The sequence below is a fragment of the Puma concolor genome, chromosome A2, assembly GCF_028749965.1.
Source record: "Puma concolor isolate L17-30 chromosome A2, mPumCon1.1.hap2, whole genome shotgun sequence".
Taxonomy (NCBI): Eukaryota; Metazoa; Chordata; class Mammalia; order Carnivora; family Felidae; genus Puma; species Puma concolor.
The window spans coordinates 167,556,969-167,574,074 of NC_141668.1; the positions used below are offsets into that span (position 1 = coordinate 167,556,969).

The window sequence follows — 17,106 nt, forward strand, 5'->3', positions numbered from 1 at the left end:
CTGTGTGTCCTCTGCCTCCTCCTCTGGGTCCTCACCAGTATCTTCACCTACATCCTTCTCTCATCCACTGTGTGGGTACCGGTATCCTCACCTGCTTTACCCCAGCCCTCACGAGCATCATTATGCACGAGGGCTCCACAGTCCTCTGCCTCCTCACCTTCCTCCCACCTGGATCCTCCCCCTCCTCACCTTTGCTCCCCACCTGGATCCTGTCTTCTCACCTTCATCCCCACTTGAACCCTCTACCTCCTCACTTTAATCCTCACCTTAATCCTCTAACACCTCACATTCCTCCCACCTGGACCCTCCACCTCCTCACCTTCCTCCCACCTGGATCCTCCCCCTCATCTTCATCCCCACCTGGATCCTTCCCTTCCTCGCCTTCCTCCCACCTGGATTCTCCGCCTCCTCACCTTCCTCCCCTCCTGGATCCTCCACCTCATCACCTTCCTCCCACCTGGATCCTCTGCCTCCTCACCATCATCCCTACCTGGATCCTGTCTCCTCACCTTCCTCCCACCTGGAACCTCCGCTTCCTCACCTTCCTCCCACCTGGATCTTCCCCCTCCTCACCTTCTTCCCACCTCGTCCTCCACCTCCTCACCTTCATCCCCACCTGGATCCTGTCTCCTCACCTGCCTCCCCACCTGGATCTCAGCCTCCTCACCTTCCTCCCACCTGGATCCTCTGCCTCCTCATCTTCATCCCACCTTGATCCCCCCTCCTCACCTTCCTCCCCACCTGGATCCTCCGCCTCCTCACCTTCCTCCCACCTGGATCCTCCGCCTCCTCACTTTCCTGACACCTAGATCCTGCCCCTCCTCACCTTCCTCCCCACCTGGATCCTCCGCCTCCTCACCTTCCTCCCACCTGGATCCTCCGCCTCCTCACCTTCCTCCCACCTGGATCCTCCGCCTCCTCACTTTCCTGACACCTAGATCCTGCCCCTCCTCACCTTCCTCCCACCTGGACCCTCACCCTCTCACCATCCTCCCACCTGGATCCTCCCCCTCCTCACCTTCCTCCCATCTGGATCCTCCCCCTCTTCACCTTCCTCCCATCTGGATCCTCCCCCTCCTCACCTTCCTCCCACCTGGATCCTCCGCCCCCTCACCTTCCTCCCACCTGGATCCTCCACCTCCTCACCTTCCTCCCACCTGGATCTTCAGCCTCCTCACCTTCATCCCACCTGGATCCTCCGCCTCCTCATCGTCCTCCCCACCTGGATCCACCACCTCCTCAATTTCTTCCCACCTGGATCCTCTGCCTTCTCATCTTCATCCCACCTTGATCCCCCCCTCCTCACCTTCCTCCCCACCTGGATCCTCCGCCTCCTCACCTTCCTCCCACCTGGATCCTCCACCTCCTCACCTTCCTGACACCTAGATCCTGCCCCTCCTCATCTTCCTCCCACCGGGATCCTCCCCTCCTCACCTTCCTCCACTCCTGGATCCTCCACGTCCTCACCTTCCTCCCACCTGGACCCTCACCCTCTCACCATCCTCCCACCTGGATCCTCCCCTTACTCACCTTCCTCCCACCTGGACCCTCACCCTCTCACCATCCTCCCACCTGGATCCTCCCCTTACTCACCTTCCTCCCACCTGGATCCTCCCCCTCCTCACCTTCCTCCCATCTGGATCCTCCCCCTCTTCACCTTCCTCCCATCTGGATCCTCCCCCTCTTCACTTTCCTCCCATCTTGATCCTCCCCCTCCTCACCTTCCTCCCACCTGGATCCTCCCCTCCTCACCTTCCTCCCCTCCTGAATCTCTCCCTCCTCACCTTCCTCCCACCTGGACGCTCACTCTCCTCATCTTCCTCCCACCTGGACCCTCACCCTCCTCATCTTCCTCCCCTCCTGGATCCTCCCCCTCCTCAACTTCCTCCCACCTGGACCCTCACCCTCCTCACCTTCCTCCCACCTGGATCCTCTGCCTCCTTACCTTCCTCCCCTCCTGGATCCTCTGCCTCCTCGCCTTCCTCCTACCTGGATACTCCCCTTATTCACCTTCCTCCTCACCTGGATCCTCCACCTCCTCACCTTCTCCCCACTTGCCCCTCATCTGCAGCTCACTTACAACTCCATTCACTACTTTGCCTGCATTTCAAGCAGCTGTGCCCAGAAGGGGGCGTTAAGGGGCAGGCTGGGCTCATTTCCACTAGAGATATTCGTGAACCAGGGAGGGGAAGGAATGAGTCAGCATTCAAGGGCTGAAGGGGGGTTGTCGTGGGGGTATTGCGGTCACAGCACCACCTGCACTGCATCGGGGGCAGCAGTCACAGGTGAATAGTTTCACTCTCTGCAGACGGAACTGAGTCCCTGGATGTCTCTTCTGTTTAATAACACCACCAGTACGTCTAGGTCTGTAGATGTTGGGATCCAGTCCCTGACTCTAGATGAGGTCATCATGGGAAAAGCCCTGAGCCTGGCAGTCACCCCTTCTCAGCCCATTTCCTGTGTGAAATTGTCTGTGTCCTGTGAACCCCACCTCCCAATTCCAGGAATATGAGGGAAATATATTCACCGTCCCTCCTGCTACTTCCAGTCCCTGGTTGTCAGCACCCCTGTCAAGGGGAGACTCAAAAGTCCTCATCACTCATTAGGTGTCCCAGCCGACCTCTGTCAGGTTGCCCCTCCGGCCACCTTTATGTCCTTCTTGTCATGGTTTTTCATGCCAATTCCCCCTTTCTTCTGCCCTGGGATTCATTTTCTTCCTTTTTTTCAGAAAAAAAAAAGACATTGGGTATTGTTCTGTTTGGGCACCTGTGGTTCCAGACTGCGAACAGCACAGACCTGATCATGAGACTCACATTCTAAAGACAGTGTAGAGTTGATTTCAGACAGTTAAGGTGTCCAAAAAGGAATGAAGAACAGGGCACTGTGAGAAAACCTGCCTACGTTGGGGCCACCACCATGGTTGTTTAGATCAAATAATGGTCATTTTATGTGTCAACCTAGCTAGGCTATGGTTTACTCAAACACTGATCTCCATGCTGCTGCATAGGTAAATCTTAGATGTGATTCACACCTACAGTCAGTTGACTTTCAGGTTACACTTGATGATGTGAGTGGGCCTCATCCAATCAGTTGAAGGGCAGAAGAGGAAAAGAATCGGTTTCCTAAGGAAGATGGAATTCAGGATATCAGCATAGAAATTCTGCCCGAGTTTCTAGCCTTTAGACTCAAAACTATAACATCAACTCTTAAATGAATCTCCAGCCTGCTGGCTTGTCTGTGGATTTTAGACTTGCTAAACCCCAGTCACATGAGCCAATTCCTTAAAATAAATAGTGTATGTGTGCATGTGTGTGTGTGTGTGTCTGTGTGTGAGTGCAGACAGATAGATGATGGATAATAATAGGTGGTAGATGGATGGATGGATGGATGGATGGAGATATATTACTGGTTCTCTTTCTCTGGAGAGTCATGACTAATGCAGATGGTCAGGGAATACAAAGAAACCTATCATGAGGAGGGGATTCTTAAGCCAACACACAGATGACCAAGAGGAGAAAGCCTTGGAGGATTTGAGCCACGAGGCGGAATGTGCTAGCCCCTGACCACTCCGTGAGAAGCCACTGCAAGATTTTTTTAATTTTTTTAATGTTTATTTATTTTTGAGACAATGCGAGAGACAGAGTGCAAGCAGCAGAGGGACAGAGGGAGACCCAGAATCAAAAGTGGGCTCCAGGCTCCGAGCCGTCAGCCCAGAGCCCAACGCGGGGCTCAAACTCCCGAACCATGAAATCATGACCTGAGCTGAAGTTGGATGCTTAACTGACTGAGCCACCCAGACGCCCCAGCTGCTGCAAGATTTTAAGCAGGGAAGACATGAAGGCTGACTTATGTGTTTGGAAAGCTGATGGTAGCAATTCCAATCCTAGCTATGTGCCCAAAGACTTGGAAGCTGGTACCCAGACAAATATACGTGTGAGCATGCTCATAGCAGCACTTCGCCCGTAGCCCAAAGGTGGAACGACTGAAGCATCCCTCAGCGCGTGAATGGGCAAGAAAATGGGGATGTGTCCATGCACTAGAACATTCCTCAGCCCTAACAAGCAAGGACCTGGCTGGGACTTGAAAACATTATACTCAGTGAAGGAAGCCAGACACAAAAGACCACAGGTTGAGTATTTCCACTTTTCTGAAATACCTGAACTATTCAGGACAGGTAACTCCATAGACCAGGAAAGCTGGCTAGTGGTTGCCAAGGGCTGGGAGGCCTGGGGGATGGGGACTGCTTTATGGGTATGGGCTTACCTTCCGAGGCGCTGAAAACGTCTGGGGACCAGAGTTGTCCGACTGTGGAAATGCCCTAAATACCGCTGAACTTCTCACTTTAAAATGGTTGCTTTACGTTTTGTGAATTTCACCTCTAAAATAAAAGAAAATAGTAAATTAAATTTAACCATATAAATTAAAGGAAACAAATACACAAGTTCACGCTTGTAGAGGGCAGAGAATGAATTAGGAGGTGGCAAGAGGCAGAGAGAACGTCCAGCTGGAAACCACTGCAAGGGTCAGGCCAGAAATGACGGATGCCCTAGTGTGTTAGTGCAGTCTGGCGGCTGTAACAAGATGCCCTACACCGGGCGCCTCAAACGGCAGACATGCATCTCTCAGGGTTCCGGAGGCTGGAAGTCTGAGACACAGGTGCCAGCTTGGTCGGGCTCTGGTGAGGGCTCTGTTCCCGGCTTGTAGACAGTGGCCCTCTCACTGGGTCCTCAAACGTCTTCAAATGGCAGAGACAGAGAGGGAGGGAGAGAGTCTCCCGTCAGGGGCACTCATCCCATTCAGGAAGACTCCACCCTCCTGACCTAACCGCCTCCCCAGGGCCCCACCTACAGAGGCCATCAGGTAGGTGATCAGGACATCACCAAATGAACGGGGGAGGGGCACAGACACTCAGCCCACAGCACTTAGCAAAGGCAGCAGCGGTGGGTCTGGAAACAGGCGGCTGGGTTCACATCAGACGTTGAGACTGAAGGGCCAGGGCTTGCGAAAAGGTGGGATGTGGGGGAGAAGAGAAAGAGGGCTACTCAGGCCAGTTCGAGGTGCCCCTGGGACGACTCCCAGGCCTTGGATTCAGCCTAGTTAACCTAGCGGCTGGTGGTCACACCACCTGTCGGTGAGTTCCAATTTGAACTTGCATCCATGCATGCACGCATGCACACACACACTCACAGGCACACTCATGCACATGTACACACACCCACACATGCAGGCGTATGTGTGTCTGCACCTGCACACACTTGCATGCACGTACACTCATGCACACCTCACATGCACACGCACCTACATGCACACCCCTGCTTGCATGCACATCCACATGCACACGCACCTACATGCACACCCCCACTTGCATGCACACTCATGCACACCACACATGCACACGCACCTACATGCACACACACGTGCATGCATAGTCATGCACACCACACATGCACATGCACCTACATGCACACCCCTGCTTGCATGCACACTCATGCACACCACACATGCACACGCACCTACATGCACACACACGTGCATGCATAGTCATGCACACCACACATGCACATGCACCTACATGCACCCACATGCATGCACAATCATACACCCCACACATACACACACACCTGCACACACCCGCATGTGTGCATAGATTCACCAACATGCATGCCTGCCCCTGCACTCATCTCCATGCACACATACACACAGAATACACACGCACACATGCACTGGACCCAATATACACACCTGGACACACCCACACACACAAAAACCACTCTCGTAGTTTGCACTTCCCTAACCACCATCTCAAACATGCTATAGTATTTTCTTCTTTACTAGGCTCATCGTCTCTCACCCCAAGAATGGGAGCTCCGTAAGACCAGGGACTTTTGTCTCTCTTGTTCACGGCTGTGCCCTCAAGCCTAGAACAGTACCTGGCACACAGAGATGATCTATAAATATTTGGTCACGGAGTGAATGAAGTGGCCACAGGGAAAAACTGGGGCCTCCCCCCTCCATCCCTACCTGAGTCACATCTTTAGATGCCCCTGGAAAGAGTGAGAGGCTGTATGAGTGAGAGTGAGATGGGGCCAGCCTGGGGGTGGGAGGACAGGAAGAAGAGGAGGGCCAGTGGGGAAAGGGGAGGGGCTGAGCCCCTGCTCTAAAGGCTGAAACCCGGGACCCACGGTGCCTGTCTGCAGCGTGCGAAGCCCAGAAGCATTGGGCAATCGTGGCTTCCTCCCTGCCCTCAGGGACCCAGCCGTGCGAGCCCAGCCCCGAGGTGTCTCAGGACATGGAGGAGACGGTTGTGCGGCCCTCAGTGTTTGTGGTGGACGGACAGACAGACATCCCATTCACACGGCTGGGGCCCAGCCGCCGCCAAAGACAGCCCTGCAGTGCATCCCAGCTGGGCCTGGGCCTCCTGCTGCTGCTGCTGGCGGCTGGGCTGGCCGTCCAGGGCTGGTTCCTGCTGCAGCTGCACTGGCGTCTGGGGGAGATGGTCACACCCCTGCTGGTGAGTGGGGCTTCGGGGCTCGTAGAGGTGGGTCTCCTGTGTCACTGTGCGCGTCTCTGTGCACGTGTGTGCAAGACCATCGGCTAACAGCAGCTCAGTGCAAGTCAATTCACTTCTCTGAACCTCAGTTTCCTCATCTGTGAAATGGGTGGGATCGTAAGAGTGCCCACCTCACAGGGAACGAGATACGATATTGCGTGTGTGGTGCCCGGCAGTGGCTGCCCAGGGCAAGAATTCAACCAACCAGAACCGATATTGTTTTTAAACTGAGATATAAATGACATGTTAACATTCTGTCAGTTTCAGGTGTACAACATAGGGATTTGATACATTTATACTGCAATATGATTGCTATTGTAGCATTAGCTAACCATGCTGTGGGGTCACATAACTACCATTTCTTCTAGTAGTGGTAACAAATAAAACCTAGTCTCACAGCACATTTCATGTTTATAATACAGTCTTGTTGTCTGCAACCCGCGGAACTGATGTTCTGACATTGCGAAGTATTGTTAGCCATACCCTGATCACCATTATTCGGGACTGTCACTAATTCATGTTGTCCAAGTCTGCGAGAATCTCTCTCTGCCTCTGTTTACGGTTGGCTGTGGATGTATCTGTTTGCCACACCTGTGAGTCTCTGCATCCCACGCCATGGCCGTGTGGTCTTGGCCCTTTGCGTCGTGTGTTTCCAAGGCATTTGTCCTTGTGACTGGATCTGACGGCCGCATGGGCATGTCGCCCGTGTGAACCCGTACTGCTGTCCTGTGTGTGTGCGCCCACATGTCCACGTACTGGCCTGTCTACAGCCCATGTGCTGAAGACCCACCCGGATCCATAAACCACACACCCGTGTATCTGTGTCCACGTGTCACATAAGTGTCCAGGTCTGTGCCCTATGTCACATGCCCATATCCACTTGTTGCCACAGATGTCCACGTGTCCTGCCATCTCGATGTGTACATGTCTATAATATTACTTATTTAATTAACTCTCATATTGTCTTACTATGCGCCAGGCACTGGAACATGCTTTTGTCCCTGTGAATTCACTGAATCTTAAATAGGCAGCATTCGTGTGTCTATTTGCAGAGGGGGAATATGAGTGCCCGGGTGGTTACAAGGCTGCTGGGTGGGGCAGGAGCATGCACATGGCCCTGGGCCCTGGGGTGAAGACAGTGTCCGTGTGCCGCATCTGTGTGTGTCTCACAGCCATGAGTCTGAGGATGCCAATGTGTGGGCCACGCAGGTCCTCACCGTGGGTTTCTCTGCATTTTCAGGATGGAGAAGCAGAATCCTGGAAGCAGCTGACCCAAGGTGAGTCAGAGTCCTGGGTCCTGGGGAGGGCGGGGGTAGGATGGTTCCCACGTTGCCCCCGCCCCCTCAGCCGGTTGCCCAATGTGATTTACACAACTGGCCTGAGCTCCACAGGTGCCCCTCCCCCGGGCCTGAGAAGCAGAAGTCTGGGGCACTCCGGAAAGGGTGGGGTTGACACCAGGAGGTGGACCTGATGACCCTGGCTGGAGGCTGGCCCTCACCCCTCACCGCCTCTGCCCCTAACCGCTCACCATCTCTCTCCAGGACGAAGGTCCCTCCAGGCCAACCCAGCAGCACACCTCACAGGTGAGGGGGACCCCGGGTCGTGACATGGGAGAGGGGCAGGGTGTCCTGGGGAGACCAGACAGACACCCAGCATGTCTGAGTATTCATTCAGTCACCCGTTCACTATTGATTCACAGACCTGCCCCGCTGCCTATGTCCATGCATTTCTCATATCATTGAATAAACCCTTACAAGGCGCTCACCGTGTGTCACGGGCTGTAATACGCTCTATACATATTAATTCATTAAATCTCAAGGAGGTGCTATTCATATGTCCATTTTAATGGAGAAAAACTGGAGAGCATGGAGATTACAAGTCTTCTGGCCCGGGGTGCGCTCTGTCTCTGTTCCTTGGTTATGCCACTCACAAGTTTTGATGCTTTTGGCTGGTCACTTACTGGCTCCATGCCTCAGTTTCCCCACCTGCAAGGGGAGGGCGTAAGAAGCAAGTGCCTTGGCCTTTCGGTGCCTCAGTTCCCTCCCCTCAAAGTGAGAATAAAGTGAATTAACACATATAAAGTCCCCAACCTAAAACAGAGGGGAGTCGTCGCCCCCGCCCATCCGCAGAGGGACACATGCTGACCAGACCCCTCTGTCTCTGCCCCCAGGTGCCAACTCCAGCCTGACGGGCAGCGGGGGCCCGCTGCTCTGGGAGACAAAGCTGGGCTTGGCCTTCTTGAGGGGCCTCAGCTACCGTGACGGCTCCCTGGTGATTGCCCGGGCTGGCTACTATTACATCTACTCCAAGGTGCAGCTGGGGGGCGTGGGCTGCCCGCAGGGGCTGACCAGCGGCCTGCCCATCACGCATGGCCTCTACAAACGCACACCGCGCTACCCCGAGGAGCTCGAGCTGCTGGTCAGTCGGCGGTCACCCTGTGGGCGAGCCACCGGCCCCCGCGTCTGGTGGGACAGCAGCTTCCTGGGAGGCGTGGTGCACCTGGACGCTGGCGAGGAGGTGGTCGTCCGTGTGCCGGATGAGCGCCTGGTCCGGCTCCGTGACGGGACCCGCTCCTACTTTGGGGCCTTCATGGTGTAAGAAAGGAGTGACAGTGATGCCTCCCTCAGAGGGTGCCTTGGGGAACCGAGAACCCGGCGAGCGAAGAGCTCAGCGGGCACCTCCAGGGGCCGACAACCCAGCCACCCCTGAAGGTTGGAGACCCAGCTGGCACCCCTGGAGCCCCAAAGGACACTGCAGAGCCACTACGGGCAATACTGAAGACAAAGACCCAGAGACTTGAGGGTCTGTAGGCCCCCCAACCGGGGGAAAGCTGATCTACCTGATATTCAGGAAGAAGGGGTGAGGGGTGGGTATTTATGTTTTCGATTCAGAGAAGAGTGGGACGTGGGGGTCCAGAGACTCTGGCCCAGGACGGGCAACCCCAGCCTTCCCCACTCTCATGAGTGTGGGTGGTTGGAGGAAGGGAGTCATCATCAAGACTGACCCATGTGGACAGCCCAGCCAGTCCCCCCCACGGCCATAGCCACACACTCAAGATCGGCTCACAGGCCTGTGGCTGTACCTCCTCCTGGCTGTGTAAGTTCACCCTCAGAGACACGGGCGCAGGGATGTCCCGGTGACCGTTTGACCAGCAGCTCTCCCGGGAGGGAGAGGCTCTGTAGTGTTTGTGATTTCCTTGGTGTGAAGGCTCCCGTCACGGCTGGTTTCTGGCTACCAACGTATCACCAGCTGGCTGGCTGGATCTCAGCACTGCTGGGTGTTCACATCCCACCAGGACACACGGCTGTGTTTCAGCACCCAGGTCAGGGTCTGGCATGTAGCAGGCACCTGGAAAATGTTTGCAGAGAGAAGAAAGGGAGGAAGAGAGGAGGGAGGGAGGAGGGAAAAGAAGAAGGGAGGAGGGGAAGGAAGAAGGGAAAGAGGGGAGGAAAGGAAGATGGAGAGAGAATGTGGACATGCCTACGGCATCACAGAAAATCACAAGGTGCCCTTCAGATCTGCACTCGTACACACAAAGCATCAGATACTCGCACAGTCACACACAAGTCATAGGACCACAAACACACAGATTATGTGACGTATGACACATATATCCTACATAAGTCATCATCACAGCCACAGTGACCCAAAGGGGCCATACGGTCACACCAAGTGTCACACATGGGATGCCACGCACATCACATCAGATGCTGCATCACGGTCCCAACCCGTCACACACACACCACATCACACACAGCCTGAGGTTCCTCCCAGCTAAGAACAATACATCCTGGGATGAGGACCACTGTCGGCAGCCCTGGGCTCCCTGACCATGGGTCTTGGAAATAAATGGTAAATGTTGCAACTGGGTCTGTCTCTTCTCAGGGGAATGGTGGCTTGTAGGCAGAGGGGCGGTAGATGGGGTCACCTGTGGAGGTCACTTTACAGATAAGTAAACTGAACCCAGCTGGCCCAACTCCCTGTAGGAAGCTCGGGGGGAAGGGTGGGAGAAATCAGAAGCCTCATGCCCAGATCTGCCTCCCCCTCGAATCTCCCATTCCTGATGACGAAGTGAAGGCTACACCCTGCCAAGCACCCTGATTGCAGACATCGGGACAGAGTGGCGGTCTACCCAGCCAGCTGGAAGCTCGAACTAAGTGGGAACACGGGAAGAGTGAGGAGAGAGAGGGGCAGACAACAATATGCATACAAATCAGGCGGTCTGCAGAGATGAGCATGTACCCTGGTGTGGCTGGAGGGAGGTGTTGGTGCCCAGGACCCAAAGCTGAGGGCTCAGACCCCAGAGGTAGACGATTATTGTTGTTAGTGTTTATTCATTATTGTTGATAGTGCTGTCATCGTTGGCCTGAACAGGGAGGGAGGGAAACAGGCTTTGCAGTCAGATGGTCCTGGGTTCCAATTCCACTCTGCCACCTGCTCCTGTGTGACCTCAAGCAAGTCCCACCACCTCTTGGTGCCTAAGTTTCCTCATCTGCAAAGTGGGAGGTAACACCGGCTTTTGCCCGTGGGGCTGTTGTAAAGATTGCATCAGATCAGACACAGAAAAGGCCATTATAGCATTTGTCAGGCACTTTCCCTATTTCAGGCATCTTGTGTGAGTCACATCCTTAGATGCCTTATATACATACCTGGGCGGGAGCTATTGCTGTCCCCATGTTCCAGACGTAGAGGCAGGAATGCTGGACTCCCCCTCCATTCCCACCAAGGGCACACAGCTTCATGCCTCTCTGCCCTTGAGGGCTGGTGGGAGGTGGGGCAGCCCCTAATGCCCAGCCCCAGCCCCCGCTGGAGTTTCCTTTACTCTTATCACCGTTTTTTTCTGTTTCCGTGGCTTTGATGAGACCAAGGTGTGGGGACAATGCATTACAAAGCCACCAGCAGCCACCAACTTCCGCCTGGGGATGGAACCTGTCACTAAGTTTAGCCTCCAAAGATCATTCCTGGGAGGGGCCTCCGGCCCTGAGGTGGTACAGAGAGCGAGCGGAAGAAAAGAGGGTGGGTAAGAGGATGGGTAGGGTAGGAGGGAGATGGAAAGAGAGGGAGGGGAGGGGAGGGAAAGATGGAGGGAGGCAGGAGGGAGGAGGAGCAGAGAGCCCTGAAGGCAGGTGTCGAGGCTGGTGCACCAGGAGACCTAGACTTTCAGACAGCGCATGGGGTAGTGAGCCCCCAGTCCAGGCCATTGACCTACTTTACAACTTCTGAGAAGTTTATCTATTTGATTTCCGCTTTCACCTCCCATGCTCTGGCATCTGTTCAGATATCACCTTCCCCCACAATCAGCTTTTCCTCCAGACCCGAAGTGTGCATTCCTACCCTCCCCCAGCCCCTGGAAAGGTCTCCTTTACCTCTTGCCAAGACCCAGAGGCAGTAGAAGTAAAAATAATGATGATAAATCATTTATTAACCTCATATTATCATGCTGTGTCCCTCCTGCTAAATGGCACTGTGTTCAAATACTGGGATGCATTGTCTCAGGGAAACAGAAGGGGTCTTTGAGGGAAGCCAGGCCTCCAGTCTGCCATTTCCCAGCTGGGTGATCTCGGGATCCGTCCTTGGCCTCTCTGGGCCTCAGTTTCCTCATCTGTAAAAGAACACAAATAGTGGCCTCTACCCTACCGTGGTTATTGTGAGATGAAATGGCTTGAGTGTTTAAGTAGTTTCCCAGAGCTTGGCCCACAGTGAGCTCTTTAATCCACAGTAGATTTTTTTTTTTTTTTTGTACAAGCATAGCTGTAATCATGTGTACATTTAAAGTTTGAATTCTTTTCAGTGATTATGTGAAAGGTGACCTCACATCCACAGGCCACATCTAGTCACAGGGTGTGTTTTTAAAATGGAAATTAGTAGCCAGCATTTAAACATGACAAAACTTTGCATGTGGACAAATCTGAATTCCTGGATTTTCTTGGAAATTTGGAAGCTGTGAACAACAACCCAGGCTGGGCAGTAGCTGTCCCTGTTGGATAGGGCACGGGGTCTCACCAGTCTCCACCACTCCTCATTGTCTCCCATACAGAGGCTGAATGTCAGTTGCCTTTCAGCAATGTGTTTATGTGGTTTTGCTCTTAAAGTAATAAGGATCCTCAATCATACTTCTAATGTCCTCACCGCTTGCCAGACACTGTGCTAAGCGCATTAATTCACAGTAACTCACTCAATCCTCGCAATGACCGTGGGGTGGGTAGTGTTGTAATACCCACCTTAGGGGGAAATCTAAGCACAGAGAGATGAAGGTGGAAAAATAAATGACAGCCTGAGATGACCACAAGTTTCAAGAGGAGTGAGGGTTCATAGTGTTATTATTCATTTCCTGCTGCTGCTTAACGTGGTACGATTGATGATCTTTTAGTTCTAGAAGTCAGAAGTCAGAAATGAGTCTTACGGCACTGAAACCAATGTGCCGGCATGGCTTCATGCCTTCTGGAGGGGAAGTGTGGCTCCAAATCTTTTTATCGGGGTCCTCCCAAACTGCAACACATACATAAGTCGCAATATATATGCATAATATAAGCAATACATAAGCATACATAAGTCGCAATTTGCAAGGAGTGCAGATAACATAACTTCCTTTTTATTCCTAATGCGACTCGATTTGTGCAGAGAGCCCTTTGCACCAGGATGCTGAAAGCTATTATCAGTCAATTGGGAACCACCCTTCCCACATGCTCCTTTCCCAAGACTGCAAAAATTTCAGGGAGCTTAGCCAACGCCTCAGCATTAAGACTGATGGAGGGATCCAGATGATTCTCGCCTGTCCACGCAGGTGCCCACTGTCAGCTTGCTTTTTACCCATCAGCCCTCCATTTTCATGCTTGTGACCTATCAAGACTGGAGCACTCTCTGCTGCTCCTGAGCCTTGCTCACAAGGCTGATTTTCAGCCAGGCTGAGGCACCGGAAACTCTTTGAGGCTGTCTGTGGCTTCAACTGCCCAGAGACACCGTCGACTCATTTCCTTTTTGGGGACCTGCGACTTCTCTGGGCTCTGCAATGAAGGACTCGAGGCTCTTCTAGTTTGAGGTGCCCCTAGAATTTCTCTGGGGAGCTTTCTCCGCCTCTTTTCTTTGTTCCAAAAAGCTGAACACAGGAGCTTCCCCCTGTTATGGGTGCTGAATTGTGTCCCCCCAAATTCATATGGTGACCTCTAACGCCCAGTACTTCAGAATGTGACTGCTTTTGGAAATCAGGCCTTTAAAGAGAAAACTAAGGTTAAATAAGGGGTATTTTTTTAAAGTATACTATACACCCAACATGGGGCTCATGGGGCTTGAAGTCCCGACCCTGAGATCAAGAGTTGCATGCTCTACTGACTGAGCCAGTCAGGCACCCCTCCTGTAAAATAAGGTTATTAGAGTAGGCACTAATCCAATATGACCTGGGTCCTTATAAGAAGAGGAGATTAGGGCACAGACACACACAGAGGGATGACCACGTGAGGACACAGGGAGAAGGCAGCCATCTACAAGCCAAGGAGAGAAGCTGGAACCAGGAACCTGGAAGAATAGTCCCCTCTAATAAAGGGAGTCTAGAAAAACCGTACCTGTTATGGATGGGAAGAAAAGTCACCCACAAGAAATCAAGACCTCAGACCTGCTCAACAGGTGAGTACGGAGTTTCTACTTAACAGAAAGTCTGTGGGGACAGAAACTTTTGTCTGTTGTGTTTTGTGTTTTATTCTCCCTCTTATGGCCGGGACCCAGAACAGTGCCTAATACACAGTAAATTCTCAAACAATAATGGCTAAATAAATTAACTGTGACTTACCTTGATGAATAAATGTGACAGAAGTGAATTACCTGAGTTCTAGAATGTAGGCCTTAGAAGACTGCAGCTTCCACTTTTGCCTTCTTAGAGTCCTAAGTGCAAAGAAATATGGCTATCCTGTGAGTGAGGACGGGTGGACAGAGGCGTCCTGGAGGGTGACAGACATGGTTGTGAAGCCGTAATAGTTTTACCAGCCCCAGATGAGCTGCCCCAGCTTTTGGAGCTGAAGCTAACTATCCCCCCGCAAGCCCTGCAGGGCCATCTCATTGAATTGTAAGCAAATACAACAGTTGTTGGTTTAAACCACTAAGTTTTAGACTGGTTTGTTATGCATCAGTAGGTAACTGACAGAAGTTGCAAGCTTTTTTTTTTTTTTTTGAGAGAGTGCACAAGCAAGCAAGGGGTGAGAGAGAGAGAGAGAGAGAGAGAGAATCCCACTAGGGGTAGAGAAAGAGAGAAGGAGAAGCAGGACTCACCGAAGCGGGGTACGAGCTCAGCGGGGCCCAAGGTCACCCGTTGTGGGACTTGAACTCACAAATCATGGTATCATGATTAGCCGAAGTCAGATGCTTAATAACTCAGCCACCCAGGCACCCTGCAAGCTTGTTTCTATTATTGTACACATAGGCAGGCAGACAGACAGAGAGGTGGATAGATGGGTAGGGGAGGGATGAATGAATGAGCAGACGGGTTAAAGTATGGATGGGTGGGTGAGAAGATGTATGGGTCAATGGTTGGATAAATATGTGGATGGGCAGTTGATAAGTGGATGATCAATTGGATAGATGGATGGGTGTACAGATAAAACAGTAAATGGATGAATGATGAGTGGATGGATATACACACATATTCTAAATCAAACTTATGCAGAGTAACAACCTATTTATTTTGGCATAAGGAAATACTAAGTCATATAATGTAGGCATGTATGGTAGGATGTACCCAAATTTTAAGTTACAATCTGTGAAACTAAGAAGAAGAAAAAAAAAAAAAAACAGGGCTAGTCTGTATTCCAAACTTCTATCCAACTTAGAAGAAGCAATAGGTTGTCATATAGTCATCATCCTGGTGACAAGAAAGTCATCTGGGAGCATTCTTCGTTTTCCAAGAGGAAGCCAGGCAGATAAACCCTATCCAACTATACGTATACCAGTACCACACCGCTTTCATTAATATAATGAATATAATGAACATAGTAAGTCCTGCTATTTGGGAGGTCCTTGCCTCCTTGGGAGGGCAAGGACCTTTTTATTCTTCATCTTCAGGATTATCTCGGTTATGTGGGCCTTTTATTCAGCTTGTCAAGTTCCATGAAAAACCCTGTGAGATTTTTATTGGAACTGCATTGAATCTGTAGATCAAACTGCAAAGAATGGATATCTTCATAACACTGAGCCTTTCCGTCCATGAACATGGTATAACTCTTTTTCCAAAATGGTCTTTTTAGTGTTTCTCAAGAATGTTTCATAATTTTCTCCATAAAGAATTTACATCATTTTTAGATTTCTTTTTAAGCGTGTTACATTTCTTGGTGCTATTGTAAGTAGCATGCCATTTGGAAATTATATTTTCCACCATCTGTTGCTGGTATATACAGTGAGATAGGTGTCAGTAGCTGTCACAACAACATTGAAAAACTGGACATCCTTGTCTTATTTCTGATCTTTAAGTGAATGTTTTTCATGTTTCGCCTTTAAGGATGAATCTGCTGTTAGGTTTTTCAGGTAGCCCCTATCAAATTAAGTAAATCCCCTTCTATTCTTAATTTTCTAAGAGGTTTTTCAAAAATCATACATAAATGTTGAATTTTATTAAATGTTTTCTCTGTGTCACATAATTCTTCTCCTTTAAACTGACAGTGTGGTGAATTACGTTCATCAGTATTCTAAACTTAATCTAACTTTTTTTCTTAAGTAAGCTCCGTGCCCAGTACGAAGCCCAAAATGGGGCTTGAACTCATGACCCTGAGAACGAGACTTGAGTCAGATTCTTAACTGACTGAGCCTCCCAGGTGCCCCATTAATCCAACTTTTTATTCATGGAATAAATCCAACTTGATCAGGATATATTTTTTAATACATTACTAGATTTAATATATTTTAGATAGAATTTTTGCATCTGTGCTTAGGAGGACCATGGTGTGTGATTTTTCTGACTCATACTATTCTTGTCAGGTTTTGGTATTAAGGCAATGCTGACCTCATTTAAAAAAAAAAAAAAACGGGTGTGCTTTTGTTCTATATGCTGGAATTGAATTGCACATGGTTAGCATTGTGAGTCACACAGATATTCAGTAAAACTCACTTGTAAAAATATCTGGATCTGGCATCTTATTTGTGGAAAGGTTGTGTGTGTGTGTGTGTGTGTGTGTGTGTGTGTAGGGAGGTTTTTAGTTTGTTATCCAGTTTCTCTAATGACTTTTAACTGTTTTAGATTTTGTATTTCTTCTTGACTTGGTTTTCTAAGCCACATTTTTCTAGAAATTTGTATATTTTATTTACATTTTCACAATTATGGGTGAATAGGTGTCATATTGGTGAATAAAATCATTGCCTTTTCAACCTCTGTAGCCTCTGTCATTATGTTCCCTTTTCCATCATAAATAATTCTGATTTGCATCTTTTCTTTTCTTGGTTTTTGCTTGACCAGTGTCACCAGAAGTTCATCTCTTCTTGTTTTCAAAAAACTAAATCTTGGTCTTTTTATTATGTTTGTTGTTTAAAGTTTCTACCCTTATTTTGGCTATTTCCTCCCTTATGCTTTCTATGGGTTT

General features: G+C 50.7%; 1 protein-coding gene and 1 long non-coding RNA gene across 6 annotated transcripts; one reads left to right on the forward strand and one right to left on the reverse strand.

Moving 5' to 3' along the window:
- The first annotated feature begins 6,188 nt into the window (after positions 1 to 6,188).
- Positions 6,189 to 10,415, forward strand: TNFSF14 (TNF superfamily member 14). The gene is made up of 4 exons (XM_025916415.2): positions 6,189 to 6,511; positions 7,791 to 7,827; positions 8,092 to 8,133; positions 8,721 to 10,415. The coding sequence occupies exons 1-4, from the start codon at positions 6,290 to 6,292 to the stop codon at positions 9,146 to 9,148; spliced, it is 729 nt and encodes a 242-aa protein (XP_025772200.1). The 5' UTR covers positions 6,189 to 6,289; the 3' UTR covers positions 9,149 to 10,415.
- On the reverse strand, positions 8,379 to 14,561 carry LOC147583833 (uncharacterized). Of its 5 annotated transcripts, none has more exons than XR_015248556.1 (3): positions 14,334 to 14,561; positions 9,050 to 9,898; positions 8,379 to 8,535 (listed from the first exon to the last, which is right to left on the reverse strand). It is a non-coding gene; the product is annotated as an uncharacterized LOC147583833 (long non-coding RNA). The 5 variants fall into 5 exon arrangements; XR_015248557.1 differs by having other exon boundaries at positions 8,379 to 9,135; positions 9,633 to 9,898; positions 14,334 to 14,557; XR_015248555.1 differs by having other exon boundaries at positions 8,379 to 9,135; positions 9,617 to 9,898; positions 14,334 to 14,557.
- Between the last annotated feature and the right edge of the window lie 2,545 nt (positions 14,562 to 17,106).